Genomic DNA, 19462 nt, shown 5'->3' with positions numbered 1-19462 from the left:
CCATGACCCCGTTACAATGTAATATGACATTTTATAATGTTATCAAATTCATAACGGTATGTGTACTATATACGTACAGTTTAGTATAAGTATAGAAAGTAAATATGAATTTATACATGCACTATATACATTAAATAGTGCACTGGTGATAAAGCTTTGATGGATATTATAGCAAATATTTTGACTGACTTGATACGTTTGGCACCCTAGTGTAAAACAATGCCTTCAGATACAGTGATACATGATTATATTGCCGGTGCTGTTGGTGGTAAGTGTGATTTATACTGATATCGTCGATGCGATTGGTGGTAAGTGTGATTTATACTAATATCGCCGGTGCGGTTGGTGGTAAGTGTGATTTATACTGATATCGTCGATGCAATTGGTGGTAAGTGTGATTTATATTGATATTACCGGTGCTATTGGTGGTAAGTGTGATTTGTACTGATTTTACCGGTGCTGTTGGTGGTAAATGTGATTTATACTTATATCGCCGGTGCTGTTGGTGATAAGTGTGATTTATACTTATATCGCCGGTGCTGTTGGTGATAAGTGTGATTTATACTAATATTGCCAGTGCTGTTGGTGGTAAGTGTGATTTATACTAATATCGCCGGTGCTGTTGGTGGTAAGTGTGATTTATACTGATATTGCCGGTGCTATTAATGATAAGTGTGATTTGCAAATATATTGCCTTTGCGATGGGGGTTTAGTGTGATTTATCTTAATGGCGGTACCGTTGGTGGTAAGTTTACATTAAATTAATGATATATAATGTACATGTATGTAATCTTTAAAAAATGTACACATTTTGTTCAGATGTGTGTTCAAATCATAAAATGCCATTTTCTTGTGAAATAGGTCAAAATAGAGATATTGAAACATAAGTTACATATAAATGGAATATTAGCACGATATACATGTATCATCGCAATATAAAATTTAATTAAACTTCAAAATTTCAATAAGAATGTCGAACATTGTACATGTTATTACGATATTGATTTATTGAAGAGTTGTTTCCCCTTTATTAAAATGCTAATGAAGTAAAACAAAACATTTTTAAAACAGATACAGATCATATGCATTTGTTTACATATCATTCCTTTTATATTATCGATGATTTTCCATATTAGTGATAATCCCCGTTTATTGAAAAAAGTGTTTGTTTTTTTCAATATACGGGGATGATCACTAATATGGGGGGGGGGAATTGAGTGCCCGAGATACAGATGCTGCTTGTGACATTTTATTAATTAATCAATTAATTAATTTTAATAGGAAATAAAAACATGGATGAAAATATCAAGTTTAATACTTCATCATGTGATTTTAAATATGAAACAATATAATTTATTCTATATGCATATATAGTATGCATGTACCAGTGCCCTTTTCCCGCGCTTTTATCTCCATGTATTTTACAGGTGCAGCAGGACTTATTGTTGGACATCCCTTTGATACCACGAAGGTTTATAAATAGTACTTATTTTATATTCCTTTTTAAAATTTGAATATATTAAATTTATTTCAAAGCAAGATTTATTGATAAAACATAAGGAAAATTAGCATTTAAAAAAATTGTCATTTGAGGTAAACTTAATAAAGGTATTCTTCGTGTTTTCCCAGCAAATCCGGGAGAACGTACACACTTTACAGAACATTTTCTTTGAAAATTAGCGCAATAGGTTGTAAATGCAACTGCACCGTTAACATATGGGTAAAAATTTCTTTTCCTTATCGTGGAAATAGGTTTGTAAACTCAAAACCGAGTCTGCAATGGTGAGCTAAGCCTTCTCTCCTTTGTCAATGCCAATTTATTGCTAAATCAGAAATACATGTAGATGCGAATATTCAAGACATAACTTACAGAAGTAACAACATAAGTAATAATAAGATGCCGATTTTAGTAGTATTTGGCAAATACTTTTTGCTTTGGCAGTCTCCTTTATTTATAACATCGCATCACTTTCAGTCAATTACAGTCAAACCCGTGTTTAAGATTGTCTTCGAATAAATATCACCTTGTAAATAAAGACCTCTTTTTGACAGCCCTTCATTGATACAAACAAACTCCAAATAAACACCACTTGTCTATAAATACAATTGGATTGCTTTGGATCACAGGTTTGACTGTATCAAGATTAACGTTTGGTAAGTCTATAGATCTTAGACAAATCAAAGAGAACGGAAAACAAAAGTGATTAATTACATGTGTTTCAATTTGGCAGGTTCAGTTACAGTCTCAACACCATGGTCATGAGTACAAGGGGACGTTCGACGCTATTAAGAATATCAACAAGTTTGGTATTGTAAGAGGTCAATTTTTTTTCTACACCGATAAAATTACATAACGGACAAGTCCTGTTTTGAATTTGGCATGATCCAATATCATTTTAAGGGGTTTCAATAGAAAAAAAGAGCGCTAGAATTGAACAGACGACAGTAAAGAGTCTGGTCACACGACACAGAATTGTAACTTGGCCTAATTGTATTCTGATGGTACAGATTTTTTTTAAATTGTGATGGCTTGTGCTTTTGCTTTTAGCAAACTTTTGTTATAATATTCTTTGACTTCCTAGATGCTCTTCATATAATATCTCTTTTCCTAACTATCGCTCAAATACCAGCGATCAATTAAATACTTTATTACTTTTTTGCAACACCCGAGGTTAGTAAAAATCATCTGTCATATGACCTAAATTGTGTTGGTGCGACATAAAACAAAACAAAACAAAACAGACACACTACGAAATACTGTTTAGATATTCGTCATGTTTTATTGATAATAAAAGCGATGACAAATAAATTTTCGTTTTCAGATTAAAGGCTTCTATAGGGGCTTATCATGGCCACTGGTTTCATTTGGAATTGTGAATTCTACCTTCTTCGGAGTGTATGGCCATACTTTGACATATTTAGAAAAGGACAAATCGAAGCGGAAGTCCAATTATTTACACATATATATGGCCGGATGTGTAGGTGGCGCTGCACAGCTTGTATTTGTTGTTCCGGTTGATTACATTAAAACAGCACTGCAGTCTCAGATTCCACATGATACACCCGGAGTTAACAAAGGTGAGATCTAACATTCCTTTGACATCTGGTTTATGCCTGTCTTCCCTCTCCTTTCACCATTCTCACTTTATTACTAAGCTTCTCATAGAAACTTCATTGACACTCCCCATTTTTTGGCTCTTTTCGCCATACTTGGGTAAACTATAATTGGTAATCGTCTCATATTCCGAGTGCAGTTACTTATAATGTATCTGACATGAGCCTCTAAACTTGGATGGGTATTAAGATCGATGGGGTCAAGTTCTTTGTCACTGAGCTTTCAGATGGAATTCCATACTTGTCTCATAGTAAGGCCATGTTTAGCTTTATCAAAACGACATCGGATTGCACTTATTCTTCTTGCTTAGTTGATTAAATATAATGAAGATATACCATGTATAAATTGAATCAATTAAATTATTACATCTCAAAAACACAGAGTCATTAGTGACTGATTGGTAGGTTTTTAAACATAGGACCTCTTCTCTTTCAGATGTAGCCAAACAGTATTTCAAAGGACCTTGGGATTGTGCAAAGTCTATTTATAGAAATAAGGGCCTTTTTGGTTTTTACAAAGGAGGCTTGGCAATGGCTTACCGGGAAATACCATCGTATGGTATATACTGTCTCACGTATGAAGTTCTAAGCGAGAAGATGCACGAATATGGCCTCACTGACTCAGGAGGTATTGTTGCTAGTCTGGTATCTGGCGGTATTGCCGGTTCACTGACATGGGCCTCTATTATACCATTTGACGTCATAAAAAGTCGGTACCAGGCGGACTTCTCTGGAGAATATCGAGGTTTTATGCACTGCGCACGGATGCTCTATAAAGAAGGCGGGGTTCGAATTTTCTACACGGGATTTCTAGTCACATGTCTACGAGCGTTTCCGGTGAATGCCGTCACTTTTACTATTTATACACAAACTCTAAAGAAGTTGGAAAACTCTAGTTTGGACAATTGAATCCCGGTTTGACATAACATGTGATACATTCAAGCTGCATAGTGAATTTTAATAAATTGATAAATATTTACTCCATTTTGTCAAGGCAAAAGGAAACTGGTATTAAGGAAGAGAGAGTCAAACCTTTTACCTACGGGAACCTATAGCCATTAGACTTTTCCACCAGTAAAGAATAGGGCATATCAGTGCAATATGACCAGGCTCTATATTTATGGGTGACTTACTATAACCTTCAATCTTGATATCCCCAAAATTGACAATGGGCAATTCCAAAAAAGGAGATGAACAAACCTATTTAAGAAATTCATCTAGTTAATGGTTAATACTTATCCAAATAAGTAGGCTGTAAAGACCATGAAGAGTCAACTAATTTATTGCAACTATATAATAAAAGAATAAATAAAAGAACACATTGAATAGATTTCATATAAATTATTTTATAACGTTTATATCATATGGCAAATCCATATTTGTCGGTACAACTGTAAGAACCTAATTTACATGAATATTAAAAATATTTTTAAAACAATTCAAGTCTTAAAACGCTCGTCCTGTTATGTAATCTTTCAAAAAAGATATGGCTACTGTTCATAAACAATGTGCTTTCCTATAATATAAAATTCGTTTATGAATGAACAAGGCATCTACTTGAGAACCGCTTGATCCCCACACTTCACAGCCATAACATTTATACACATATATGCGCTAAAACAATTACTTTTTTATTGAATTGAGCATCGCCTTTCTTTAACATGATATATCTTGGTGCTTGACATTGTTTCGTATAAATATGAATAAAATTTGTTTAAAAAATGTGCTTAAATGGTTTTTATTTCCAGGCTAATAACTCAACACAGTTCTATAAATTATGGCAATCATGGCATGTTTTAATTGCTTTATTATTTTGTAAGTTCTGTGCAACTTAGAAAAAAAAATACACAATGTAAAATTGTGTGTATATAATTTTATACATAAAGACTACTGTATAGCAGATATTTTTTTATCCCGTGAACGTTTTAATTTTGTAACAAAACATTTTCATTGTTGTGACATCAACATCTACAAATACATTTAGCACTTTTCCAACTGCCGTTTTTGTCGAAGGCACTCACCGATGGCGTTCTACTTTAAGGCCTATCAGTAATTTGCGGTGTCGAACTATCTCTCGGCTCCATAGCAGACGACACTCTACTTGTGGAGCCGGTTTTAAGGTACTTTGTTAAACGTCGCTTATGTCTATCAAATCCATCCATAAATTCCCTGAAAAATGAAGGTTACTCGTTAGTAATTTCAAACGACATAAAATGAGGTAAAACCTAAGGTCTTTCAGTGGGACTGACATTTCATTTTCGCAAATGTCGATGCCCAAGGCCTTCCCTACGGCGTGCAAGTACCGAGGGGAAGAGAGAACAATTTGAAAGAAACAATGTAGCTGTTAGTGAAATAACAATCATCATCATCATCAAGATCATCACCATCATCATTATCATCATCATTATCTTCTTCATCATCATTATCACCACCATCATCATTATCATCATCATCATCATCATCATCAACAACAACATATCAGTAACTAATAATAACAAATACAATTATTTACATTTACAACATTAAAAACATGAACTAAACTATTTACCCCAAATCAATTTCGCCATCTTTGTCGGCATCCAGAATATCTAACAATTGCTTCAACTCCTTTTCATCCAGTGGACAACCGACCTTCTTGAGTCCAAGTCTGAATTCATCTCGTGTGAGAGTACAGCTTTTGTCTTTATCGAACGCTTTAAATATATCAAACACTTTCATCTTCATATCTTCAATAAAGTTAATGAACACAAGTATTGGATCTTTCTTCCAAGCCTCTGTCTGAGTTTTAGCTTCAGCCTTGCACATATCGCGAGCGTTCATGAAACCTCCAAGATGAACTTTGAACTGTGGTCGAATGTTTTGTACCTCTTCAAGAACAGTATAAAACTCCCTCGGTACACACGCATCCTGAATGGAAAAAACAACAACAAATTTTTAGTTACATGATAATGTCGTGAATCGATTACCTATCTTTCACATATCAGATATTTGGTTTATACTTAAACCGCACAGTCTCGAATCCGTTCGTGGAACCAACCAATACTATGCAAAGATTGTAAATTTTTGTGCTGAACGAAACGACGGCTCGCCACTGAAGGGTTTGAACCCACACGGATAGCGATCCTTTGATCACTATTCCGACCTGTTAACCAATCGGCTTTGCCACAGATAGAACAAATATCATAATATAGATCTAAGAAAATCATAAACATGTTGTTTAAAACAAAAAAGTATCCTATCCATTTTCATTTAAACCTAACTTCGGACACTTCGCATCAACACGTGAAAAAATTTATGGAAGGACCGTTGACATGTCATTTGTTGTCGAAAATTGACGCCAGATTATGAAATGACTTGAAACGAATAAAATGCTGTTCAATATGTTTTAGTTTATACTACATATGTAATTTATTTTTGTTTGATTGTGTTGGTATCTGTAAGCTTATTTAAACCCCTTGAGTCTGTACTTAGAACCAACCAGTAATAAGAAATGAGTGTAAAGTTTCTTGCTCTCAACGGTTTGCCCCTGACAGGGGTTAAATTCACACGGCTAGCAGTCCATAAATTACCAGTCCGACGCGTCAACCACTCGACCACACCAACATGTTTTATTAATTCTTTCTATAAATGCACGTGAAAATGGAGCGAGAGAATGTTTTCTGAACACGTTATTACGTCACATAGGATAATTCTAATATTACCGCTATTTCAAACTCCTCGAGGACGCTGCAGTCGCTTTTCAGCAACAGTGTTAATGCCACTACTGGCCCTTCACTTGTGATAGGGTTATTTGTTAACTGAAAATATGACAACAACAAATATATGAACCAATCCAGTATGTAAAAAAGAACTGCTTGATTTTTTTAATCTTTCATATTTCTGACAAATAAATGATTTTTAAGTTTGACAAATTTGTTTCAGTTTTTAAAATGTTCAAAAGATTCAGTGAATGAGAAATATATACATGTATGTTAAATGAACTCCACTGACGCACAAAAGCCTACAAATAGAAAATTTAATTTCTTACTAAGGTGGAGCATTTCAAAAATATGCAAAAGATAATTGAGAATTATACTCAGAAAAAAAATTGAGAATTGTAAATTAGTGCTATTCATAGTCCAGTTTGAGTGAAAAGCGTTACAACCTTTTTCAATAATTAAAAATCATTGCACCTGCAACAAATGGAACAATACTCTCGAAAATATTTCCAGTCCTGTCATTTCAAAAAACCTCAGATGATTCTCTTTTAAATCATGTTATCGGGACAAACTTAACATTTTGTCGAAACAATATCTCCTTCTTAAACACCTGAAAATTTCAAAATCATACTGCTTGTATTTTATCTGTGTTTCCAGGCTATCACTTCATTTTTACCCGTTTAAAACAGTTTTGAGTTTTATTGTGTTATGTTTGTTAAGTTTTTTGATATGCTGTTACTGTTATATGTTTTTTCAAGATAAATGTTCCATTTGACGAAAATCTAGGCTTATAACTTGTGTGCAAAATTTCAGATCATTCGCTCTTTCCTTTTTTGTCAGAATAATCTTTTTAATTGTGAAAAATGACTCCAAATTAAAAAGCCTCGCAAAGCTTTTTACTCAAATCGGACTAAAAATAGCATAAAGATACTATTATCAATTTATAAATTATCTTTCGCTTATATTTCTGATTTAAGTACCCCAGCTGATCTATGTAAGAAATTAAAACAAAATGTACTCAGTGAAGTTCCTTTTAAAAAATCATCGTTACACTAAAAAGAAAACAGTTCAACTGTAAATCAAGGAAACTTACAAGTTTTAATTTTCTTACCCGAATTACTTTGAGGGTCTCATTTTTAGCAATGTACTTGAACAAGGTTGTGACACCTATAGAGCCAACTCTGTTAGATGTCAGGTTGATTTCAGTAAGTTTTCTGTTGTTTGCCAATGCTTTACCCAGAAGTTCAGCGCCATCGTTATCCACCCCGTTTGATGTAAGGTCGAGAACTAATAAACTATTGTTTTCCTGTATATAAATATTCAAATAAAGACGTTATAAGAAGTTACATAGATCAATAGAAGTTATAGTTGAAAGAATTATCATATGGATATACAAATGTGAGTTGCTCTTAATTTGTTTTTAAAATTTTACACGAACTTATTAAATTTTTGTTTTTATACTCGAATCTGGAACTGAGGAGTAAACACGAGACTAATAAAAAAAAGTTAAACAAAGAAAATTATTGAGTCTGTTCAAGAAAGATAGAGAAAAGCGCAAAGCACCCCTCCCACTTTTAAGCAGAATTCAATCATCAACATGATCAAGTATTGGAATCAATGATCACAAAGGACCAAAAAATAAAAAAAAATTCATATATGATTTGTTAGCAGAATGATTAATGACAGAGCCGCATAAGGGTCTTCGGATTGTTTCATGTGAGAAAAGTGCCCTGCTAGTTTACGGAACGACGATGATTCTACTCTGGTGCCAGTTTGTGTCTGAAACAATGCTGAGAGAGACCTGAGGTTTTTTCCCCACCAGTAAAGCTGTAAAGTCGCTGTATGACATACTGTGTTGGTGTGACATAAAACCCAAACAAACAAAAAAATTATGAACGGGAAAACAATCAATGATAAAATTACCTACCCCAATTCCTTTTGCAATACAAGATATCCCTGACTTTCGAATTTGGTTCCAGGCTAAGTTTAGGTGTGTAAGCGTTTCATTGTCTCCTGTAAAACAATATTTGACAGGTTTCCATAAGTAATTTTTTTATATTAAGCATTAGTTGCAGAATAGACAAAAACACCAGGGTAATATAAAGGACTGCGTGTATTGTTGTTTGTCTCGAATTCGTTAAACTCGTAGAACCTGGAATGAATTTCCTTATTTCAAGTTTCAGACAGACTTGGAAAAAAGACAATTATTGATTAACATAATAATAATAATAATAATAATAATAATAATAATAATAATAATAATAATAATAATAATAACTAGAAATGTGTCATCATGCCACGGATGCCCCCGCATGCAGCCAAAATTTCAGATGTTATAATATTTAGTTCCAAATTTGTTTGCACAAATTATTGTTTTCATTTAAAGTTCAAAGCCCTTAAAACTTTTCAATGTTAACACAAACCATTTCCATACAATGTTGAAGGCACTGAAATTATTCAGTCTTAACCTTTTGAAAATAGCATATTTCATATTTGTAGCCAAATAATGGCTACATACATTTCAACAAAAGTATGAGTGCTGAAACTGAAAGTTCAAAATTTTTCCAATTTTCAAGAAAGATAAGTTTGTCCAAAATCATTGACCACGACCAAATTCAAACTTAAACTGCTTATTCCTAAGATGTATCTATATTATTTTCAAAGTGAAAGGGACATAACTCTGCCAAAAAAATCATCGAACCATGACCAAATTCCAACTTGACCTGCCCATTCCTTTGACATATCCATATTCAAAATTTGAGTTGAATATGTAACACTGCTGGGTAGATAATGAACAAAACTGTAAATTTCATATTAATTTCAAAGTGAAAGGGGCATTACTCTGCAAAAATCATTGAACAATGAACACATTCGAACTGGGCCTGGGCATTCCAAAAAATATCCATATGTCAAATTTGAGTTGAATGTGTTGTACTATTGGGGAGATAATAAACAGAAACTGAAAATTTCATATTATTTTCAAAGTAAAAGGAGCATAACTCTGCCAAAAATCATCGAACCATGACAAAATTGGAACTTGACCTGTGTTTTCTAATGACATATCCATATGTCAAATTTGAGTTGAATGTGTTGTACCGTTGTGGAGATAATGAACGGAAACTCAAAATTTCATATTATTTTCAAAGTAAAAGGGGCATAACTCTGCCAAAAATCATCGAACCATGACCAAATTCGAACTTGACCTGTATTTTCTCATGACATATCCATATGTAAAATTTGAGTTGAATGTGTTGTACCGTTGGGGAGATAATGAACGGAAACTGAAAATTTCATATTATTTTCAAAGTAAAAGGGGCATAACTCTGCCAAAAATCATCGAACCATGACCAAATTCGAACTTGACCTGTATTTTCTAATGACATATCCATATGTCAAATTTGAGTTGAATATGTGCAACCGTTACTAAGATAATGAACGGAAACTGATGATGACGGAATGACAGAATGACGGAATGACGGAAGGACGGAATGACGGAAGGACGGAATGACGGAAGGACGGAAGGACGGAAGGACGGAACAGGGTAACACTATATGCCCCGGCCATTACATGGCGGGGGCATAATAAAAATAACTAAGTTACCAATTGCGTGTCCAAGAATCTGTCCACCAATATCTCCAAGGTCATTGTGCGAGAGGTCAAGGTTACGTAGGCCTGTAAATTGCTGAAAATGGTATGACAGACAGATGTACTAATGTTTTCATGTTTAGGTCACACTTAATGATTAACTAGCATAATATGTATGTTAACTATTCTGTTTATGCCTGGCATAATTTGGTTTTAAAGCTGCATGTCTCCAGATGAGCCAAAATATTTCGAAATAATCAAACTTAAGATATTAAGAAAAATAAAACTATCTAAGTTAAGTAATAATCTACATGTTTTGTGTTATTTATCTTGTAATATTTATTATCGTATTTTTACCCCGTGACTAACGCAGTAAGGGCTATTTTTGCATCTGTTGGCCTTTTTGATACTTTACGTGGAATGTTATTGTCGTTGGCAATGTGATAATTACTTTCTTTATCCACAACATTTTACTTTTATTTTCAAAAAAAAAAGCATGAATCTGGAGGCATGTTACTTTATAAGGAAATCATTAATTAAACATTATAACTACTAAGGATTTAAGAAAACAATTACAATTGACAAAATAAACGGGAAAATATCGCTTCAAAAACACCATTTTAATTATCAGAGTTCGAAAACGCAGTTAATATTCATAAAAGTGATTATTTAATATATTTATTAAATTATGAATCTGGTCTGAATAGCCATTGAGTTTGCCAGTCAAGTTTTAGGGTAAAGAGTATATGGTAAATAAGCGGAACATGAGATGGGCATAAACAATTACACACATGCTGTTATATTTTCACATAATTATTCATCAGTCAATTAAAATAAAATTAAAATTCAAGAATAAGGTTTCTCTATCTAAAATACGTACATTTGTATAAATGTATTTATTTGCTAGGAAATGTTACATCCTAAAACAATTATAAACATTCTCTGTATACTATGGTGTACCGTTAAAGCCATCGCGACACACGCATAGCTCGAAACATCGAAGACACGAAATTACGATTATGAATATTCGAGATGGTGAAAAGTCGAAAAAACGATGATAAAAAGTTGAAAGTATAACAGTGCATAGTCTAAATAACGAAACCACGATAGCAAAACTCTATACAATTTCGTGTTTTCATCATCGCGGTTTCGTTATTTCGACTTTTCACCATCGTAATTTCCGCGTTTTTCGTTGTTTCGAGTTATGTTTTTGTCGCGATGACCCTAACGGGGCACCGTACTATACCAAGCGAAACAAAATGCTGTAACGACACAAAAGACAAAAGATTGCTTTTGAAAATTTGCAGTAGCTGATACTTGTTAGTAATGTCAGTATGTATTGAATATGGGATTACAATTTATTTCGAGTGCAGAAACTGTTGTTTCTCGGGTGTGTCCCGATAAAATGATTGTAAATCAAAATTCAAAACTTGTAAACTCTAGGAACAATTAAAATATGACAATAGCAATCTTATCGTCAAAATCTTAATGAATTCAAACCAATGATTTTTGGTTGACCAAACTCGCTAAATATATTTAGTCATTCTGGCGGACAATGAGAAATGAATAGTAACACTGTTTCATATTTAAAAAAAAAACAACAACAAAACGTTGTCTTTGATTAACGCAAATAATTCTAAGGGTATACATTTTCAGGAAGTACTGACGCTAAGTACTTGAAATTGAACTCTAGTTAAAATTGGATGACAAAAATGATTTCTTCATGCAGCTATTTAGTGATTTCTTTATTATGATAAAACAGCATATACAGCAATGCATATGTTGTGAAAAAGCAGCAAGGCAAACACTTGCACAGTGCTTACAATACAGTGGTTATATATTAACTATGTTTTATAGAAATTATGGCTACAATTTTACTATCTACTTTTTAATACATTTTTGTAAGTTAGTTTATATATATATTTATATTATGCGTGTTATAGCAAACTACAATATCGTTACTTACTCCATTTTTTAATCTCGACTGTTGAATGATTGAATCATAAATATTGAATAAAAAGTATCTATTACAAATTCCTCTTTAAGATCTATATGTATGGAACAATTCAAATCTTTCAAATATTGCAACTGATCTATTTACTCAACAGAAAATATATTTTCATCCTTAATTACATTTGGGATGACTTCCCCGGGAACATTAATACATAAGTGCTATTCATTCAAAAGTTTGTAATAGAATGGTAAATAAGACATTCAAAAATGCTGTCTTTATGGAATAGAATACAAAAGAATATAATATAAAAGTCAATTATATTGATGTATGCGATCAATAGGAATGGTATGTCGCAACGCGCATGCACGCACGCGAACATGCGCGCGCATACAAAAGTTATTTATCTGACTGGCATAATCGTGAAATAAATATATTACTTACTCCGACGTTCAGCATAGCTGCAAAACTTTCGGCATCATGTTCTTTAAAACTGTTACCTACAACAAGCATACAATGCCATGTCACAAAAGAGAGAGAAATTAAGCTTTTTAAATGTCACAATGCTGTTGTAACACTACAGTCTTACCCTGGTAGCAAATTTATGCCATGTGTCGTAAAAGATACCATATCTCGTAAAAGCAAAAAAGTACCTAAAAGCTAAGGCAGGGCACATTTATAGTGCCACATTTTCGTTTTGTTTGACGTTTTGCCTTTCTGCTAGGAATACACGCTCGTTCATGAATAAGACATAGCATAATACAGTCTACTAACATAACAATATAAATATAATTATGATCAAAATTTGAAAAAGTTGTCGTTATTTTGATATCTCAAAGCATGATTAACAAAATTGTCCTCTGAAGAGCATGCCGGAAACATTTTAAGAACAAAATGCAAAACTAGCAATGGTTTGTGCATATAATTTCTTAACAGACATATACAATACAGACACAGTGAGTTGTGTGAGATAAAACTTGTCTACCTGAAAGCTTGAGGTCTGTCAATGTATCATTCACTTTAAACACACTTGCTATCATCTCTGCTGCGTATGAATCTAGATTGTTATCTGACAAATCCTGTAGAATACAAGCAAATTGAAACATGGTCTAGAACTAGTGATTTATGCAAAATCAAGTATGTAAGTACTTTACTTCATTTATTTGTGACGCTGTTGTTGCTGTTGTTGCTGTTGTTGATGTTTCACTTTATGTTTGACTTTTATGTCATTTCTACTCTCTCAGGTTCATAATGACGAATTCCCAAGTTTTAAATAAAAGTGTTAAAAAGAAGGTCTCATGTACCAAACTGTGCAGGATTTCAGCATCTAGTAAGAGCAAGCATCTAAGTGGAACCATCAATATGATGGTAGTTAATAGGATAACTTTCTCACAAGATGGAAATTTAACACCGCTAAGAGGACTTGAACTCACTTCTGCCTGTACTGGAAGACGCAAATGATAAATGTCAGCTTACTTATGCCCACGGTTGTGGAGCCCCTCTCCCCAACTCCAACCCCTCCTCCTGACAATGTAACATTCATTTACTTCGAAAGAAAATGTTTAAGCAAATGGATAAATAAAACTGCATATCCTTTTAAATAGAAATCAAAATATCTATGGTTTCTGATTGTGTCTTTTATATGAAGCATAACTATCTATTGTTCCTGTCTTTTTTTAATGAAGCAATCAATGCCAAAGTATCAGTACCATAAACAATTCGTCGATTCACTGCTTTTAGAACTTGTTTGAAATTTATTTTAAAGGACTGTTTGAAATAATACTTACTAGACATGTTATTATGTCGTTTTCTTTCAACATTTCACAAAGATTTCTGATTCCATCATGTCCAATATAGTTTCCCGCTAAATCTAGCCTATTAGTATACCGGTCGATCTAAAAAAGATAGATATAAAAAAACTATTCAAAACTACGAAGTGAAAACGGATATTCAATTGATATGTGAACTAGTTCTGAATTCAAACGAACACTCAAAATTATATTAGTAATTCGCTTCTATAGAAATTTACATTGAAACAGTAATTCTTATTTTGAAAACATTTCAACTGAAGTGTCTCTGACATTAAAAGATAGCAGTAGCTAACATCATGACGACTATGATGATTGTATAAACCTTAATATATTTATTTTAATCCACGCATAAATAAATTATTAGTAACTCTTATTTATATTATTTTATTTAATCTTGAGCGATTGGCTTCGTTTTTACGCCAAAATAAAGAAAATTTAAATGTGCTTTTTTATAATTTCAAACAGCGTAAAGTAATCACAGTTATTTATTTTCATATCAGCGTGCTCTAAAATTTACTTTTTGGAGCAGTATTTTTTTTTATATCAACGTGGCTCGGTCTTGGTGGAATTTTACCCGTGTGTTAAATTGGTGACGCAAAGATGCCAGGGTTACACAATACTGATAACAGAGCTTCGGGGTACAGAGCATGCATTAAATACAGCAAATTTTCACTTCTCAACTGACTATAACAACATTTAATATGTAGTTACTTGGTACAGTCCGCTTCTTTTGTGAGAAGTAGTTTGACTGAACTACTTTCAACCACATACACAGCCTGTTACACTTATCCCTTTAACAATAAACATAAATTTATGTAATGTTTTTGCCTTGCTTTTGAATTTTGAACAGTCCATTTGAAGTTTAAGGGAACTCAGTATCAAAATACAAGAACTGTGCTACCATGAGTAAAGAGCCTGGTCAAGCTGCATAGGTGCGTTTGCTATCCGGACTCTATACTAAAGACAACGGCTAATCACTTCCAGTAAGGGAAAGAGTTAAATTTTCACAGATTTACGCTAACAAGATATTTACTTACCACAAGTGCAGTTGCCACGGCCCGTATACCTAACGGTCCGAGACCTTGGAAATTTAGATTCATGACTTCTTTATCAATGGCTTTCATAAAACAATGTGCCGGAACTATGTTCAGTTGTCGGCATGCAGCAAGATAAACTTGTTTGACCTGATCTTCTCTGATGTAATGACGAAGTGATTTCGTGTCTTATTATGAAATAGAAAAAATACACAATTCACAATTAACAGAACTTAAACGAGATGTTAACAAATACTTCCAGACAGGAAAAAAAGGGTTCATTTATTAATTTTCTTGTTCCGGGTTGAACATTTTTAAGTCCGAGTTGTATCTAATTAATTTAAAAGAAATAGTTGTCTTTAAGCAATACCGATTGGCTCCATTAAGAAATGAAATTTATGTGAAATTATTATGACGCAATTATGTAAGTGAACATTTTACACATTTTTTTTATTTAAACTATCATTTAGAAGACAATATACTGCATAGTGTGAAGAACACTGAAACGGCCACGAGAATGTCCAGTATTCGATTCCGACCTTTTTATATTGTGCTCAATATTTGACTTCTTATTCAGTTTACATAAATTTCATTGACTATAAGAATTCGATAAATACATTTGTACTCGTGAAAGTAAAATATCCGGGAAAGCTGTGCCAACTTGTTGCTTATTTTTCCATTTATTCATTTTTTCTGTCGGCAAAGCCATTTAAATATTGATCATATATAGAGTTTACAAATTTAAAAACAAAATAAAAACATGTTGGTTAGTAAATGAGTAGCGATTAGGAGATATAATATTGATTTTATAAATATTAATTTACATATTTATTATTTCTTTATAATAAGATTGAACGGTCTCCCCTTTACTCTAAAGAGTCGAAAGGTCGCATGTACATAAAGAAGAAAATCGAAATCAGGATGGCTTTTATAACTTATATTATATTGATGCAACCAAGCTGAAAGAGTTTGGTACATTTTAAAAGTATTAAACAGAAATGATCTGGTAGGAAAACATAAAAAAATGAAGAGCTCAAAGATAAAATCTATCATAATTAGTACAAACGCCACATCATAGCATAAACCATGCATAGAAAGCATTAAAAAAAACAGCAACAACAACAATAAACAAACAATATAAAACAAACTAACGAACAAAAAACACACAAATAAAATAATAAATATCTAAAGACGAAATTTTGATCCGCATCTTGATCCCTATTCATTTTAGTTTGTAAATACGTGTCTAGTCTTTCAAATGACAATATATAAGGCATATTTCTTAGAGGGGCTTACATAAAACACATAGAAGAGCAAGCCTTAAAGCTTTGTGTTTAATTATCAAGAGCGGACACTGTGGTATAGAGATAACTTTGGCTGACTTTAAATCAAGTGATTATGATCTGATCCATAATGCTCCCGCTAGATTCAAACCAACCTCCAATGTATTATTTCGTGCTATAAAGTCATCCAACTAAACAATATCTATTCTTCGTGGATGAGTGATGAAATATTACTGATTTTTAGCAGAAGTTGGTTCGATGTCGGGTTATTTGAAGCGAGGAAACAATTCAGTTAGCTTACACTTGTGGAAGAAAGAGTGCTTACACTTGGGGAAAATATAATGCATAAATTTGTGGAAGAAGGTATGCATCAATAATTCTTGAGAGTCGTGATATAATCAGTGTGACCTTAAAGGCACATTATGCCTAGGAAATAAATAAATGTTCGCTTTTTAAAAAAGGGCAACCATGAATTTTATAATGTTAAAATAATGATTTTAGTGACTTGTTACCTGAATAAAGTAGCGATTAGTGTGAAAAATTCATAAAAGCAGCAAAATGTAAGCAAAAAAGTATTCTGACTTTAATCCAAAATACTAAATCACTATTACTGTACTTCTTCCAAAAAAAACCCAACAGATGAAAAAGATGGTTCAGGTAATTGGCCAATGAGTATATTATGAAACTACACCAAAATTAAAAAGCTTTTGACAATTAAAGCATTTTTGAGGCATAATGGGCCTTTAAACATTAACAGATACAGTTATGTATACAACATCTTAATAAAGTCATAATTCAATGAATCACCCTGGTATCCCAACAGAGGTTTAAATTGTCATAAAGATACCATGCTAATGCACACATACTGTTAATTTGCTGTAAGTATATTGGTTCAGTTTTCAAAAGAATATAATAAACATGTTAAGATCTATAAATTAACTTCAACTTTATACAAATGAGTGTATAGACGTTTTTTATTTCAATTCTAGTGTAGTCTATCCAAAATATTGACAAGTTTCTTTTCGAATGATTATACCCACTGTTCGTGAAAGGGGGTAAATTTAAAACTTTGCACTCCCTCGATAATTGAGTTATAATTACACAATACGAGTGTTTACTTTGTTGAATGGTATAATTTCAATCAATTTGAATTTTTCTCTAACTGTTATGAATGAAAAAGAGGAATTAAAATTATTATTGTTTACTATTGAATACATTGGTAAAATGAAAAATCTTTTGTGTCTATGTTTCAAATAGTTTCAAATAGTTTCAAAAGCTTTATTATAAATAATGTGTTTTTTTCCTACATACCTTTCACGTGGAGATTGTAAATTAAGTACCGAAGTTATAACACACTGTTTAAACAGTGATAAATTATGTAATATTCAGTTCATATTTTCATTCGTATGAAATCGTATTAATTAAGAAATAAACTTGTATAAGTTCAATATAATTATGTTTATATGTTTCGTTATTATAAGAACTGGCCTTAGGTTGACATTATTCTTTTCATTTTTTCTTTCTTTTTCTTAAATTAAAATGTACAAATTCTCAACTCAACCAAGACTTCTTTCGAATAATTCGAACACGCATCCGTGTCTTTTTGTATTATTACTTAATTCAAGGGATGCATTGGGGTCTAGTTAGTGTTTTAATCTTATGACAGCCAACTAAAAGTATACCTGTGATTAAATTTCTATCAGCTCCTTTGTACTGTATTTTTGGTAACAAAATAAAACTTTAACACTTCTTTAACTACTGCTGTATACATGTAAGTCGTTCAAATTCATTCACTACCTTAACTATCTACATCACGTGTATTGACTACTTCAATTTAATGACCATACAAGAATAATAATATATCAAAACTGTTCATAGAATGTAATAAGATACCTTCAGTTTCTAAATCAGTGTCCCATTCCTCGTCAGAATCAAGGACAGCAGGTGTTGATGTTTGTTTTGATCCTCTCCCCGTGCCGGGATGTTGGGCACTGTCCCCGCTCCCCGAACTGTTGTCGTCGTCATCGTCCGGAGTCCTTTGCTGCATAGAAATTTCGTGAAAAACAGTTCGTGCAGAAAGCCTTTCCATCTTGTAATCCGGTTAATTTGACATCATTTGATTTTTGTTGTATTTTTTTGTTGTTGGTTGTGTTGTTGTTGTTGTTGTTTTTTTTTTCAAATATTTTACCGTTGTATCACATTATTAATATATGCATGTGCAAGTGACTATACGACACGTGAATTCACATTGTTGTGATGCGTATAATTCAGATTTTATTTGTATCCGTGCGTTTAAATATCAAATCATAACCCTTTTCAGATTTAAAGTGAAATTTACTGGAATCTACGCATGCATTTTACCCATTTAAATGTAAATAATGGCAAACTTATCCCTTTTCAAACACCAACGGATTTTCTATATTTATATCCCAAACTTATTTTGAAAAATTTAAAACCTGAAATTTTAATATCATTAACTTCACCGTATAGTTACTTACAATAACATGTCAGCAGAAGATACACCAATAAACGCTGTCACTACCTTATAACACTTAACGACTAAACCCCATTTCCATACATCCATGTTTATAAAGGGATTTAGTAAGTTTATGAATTCAATAGAAATATAACGTTAGAGTTCGTTTCAATAAAGCTGTTAAAATAACTTATTCACATAATTAACTGACTGAATCAACTATGTATCCAGTTATAAAATTGAAAAAATGCGCCTAGTCATTTACTTGTAAGTAAAAATAGTTTATATTTTCAATGTAAAACTCCACCCAACTTTGTTTTACACCGGACTACTTCGTTTTAAAGCAGTTTTCTCTAGATTCATGCTATTTTTCATGAAAATTTTGGAAAATTTATTTAAAAGTGAAATAGTTTGAAATGATCAAAGAAATTTAATTTTACTAATTGCAAAGGGTGCTTTCAATCCTCGTAAATTACAAAAAAAAATCAAAAGGTCAAAATACAAAATATG

At 32.5% G+C, this 19462-nt stretch overlaps 2 protein-coding genes across 3 annotated transcripts; one reads left to right on the top strand and one right to left on the bottom strand.

Annotated features, from left to right (window-relative positions):
- The first annotated feature begins 53 nt into the window (after positions 1 to 53).
- LOC132733627 (solute carrier family 25 member 45-like) lies at positions 54 to 4093 on the top strand. The gene is made up of 5 exons (XM_060720290.1): positions 54 to 268; positions 1428 to 1471; positions 2232 to 2312; positions 2823 to 3078; positions 3551 to 4093. Exons 1-5 carry the CDS (start codon positions 220 to 222, stop codon positions 4021 to 4023), a joined length of 903 nt encoding a protein of 300 aa, XP_060576273.1. The 5' UTR covers positions 54 to 219; the 3' UTR covers positions 4024 to 4093.
- A 287-nt stretch (positions 4094 to 4380) lies between these two features.
- On the bottom strand, positions 4381 to 19213 carry LOC132733625 (leucine-rich repeat-containing protein 74B-like). Of its 2 annotated transcripts, XM_060720288.1 has the most exons (12): positions 18370 to 19213; positions 15197 to 15381; positions 14136 to 14243; positions 13334 to 13427; positions 12793 to 12848; positions 12364 to 12381; positions 10413 to 10494; positions 8740 to 8825; positions 7924 to 8118; positions 6816 to 6911; positions 5663 to 6021; positions 4381 to 5283 (listed from the first exon to the last, which is right to left on the bottom strand). In XM_060720288.1, exons 1-12 carry the CDS (start codon positions 18563 to 18565, stop codon positions 5151 to 5153), a joined length of 1608 nt encoding a protein of 535 aa, XP_060576271.1. In that variant the 5' UTR covers positions 18566 to 19213; the 3' UTR covers positions 4381 to 5150. The 2 variants fall into 2 exon arrangements, with proteins under 2 accessions (XP_060576271.1, XP_060576272.1); XM_060720289.1 differs by lacking the exon at positions 12364 to 12381 and having other exon boundaries at positions 18370 to 19212.
- Positions 19214 to 19462: the final 249 nt, after the last annotated feature.

This window comes from Ruditapes philippinarum, unplaced genomic scaffold, assembly GCF_026571515.1.
Source record: "Ruditapes philippinarum isolate M1 unplaced genomic scaffold, ASM2657151v2 ctg337_1_1_1_1, whole genome shotgun sequence".
Lineage (NCBI taxonomy): Eukaryota > Metazoa > Mollusca > Bivalvia > Venerida > Veneridae > Ruditapes > Ruditapes philippinarum.
Note: the sequence above shows the minus strand (reverse complement) of the source record. Positions and strands in the feature narration are given on the sequence as shown.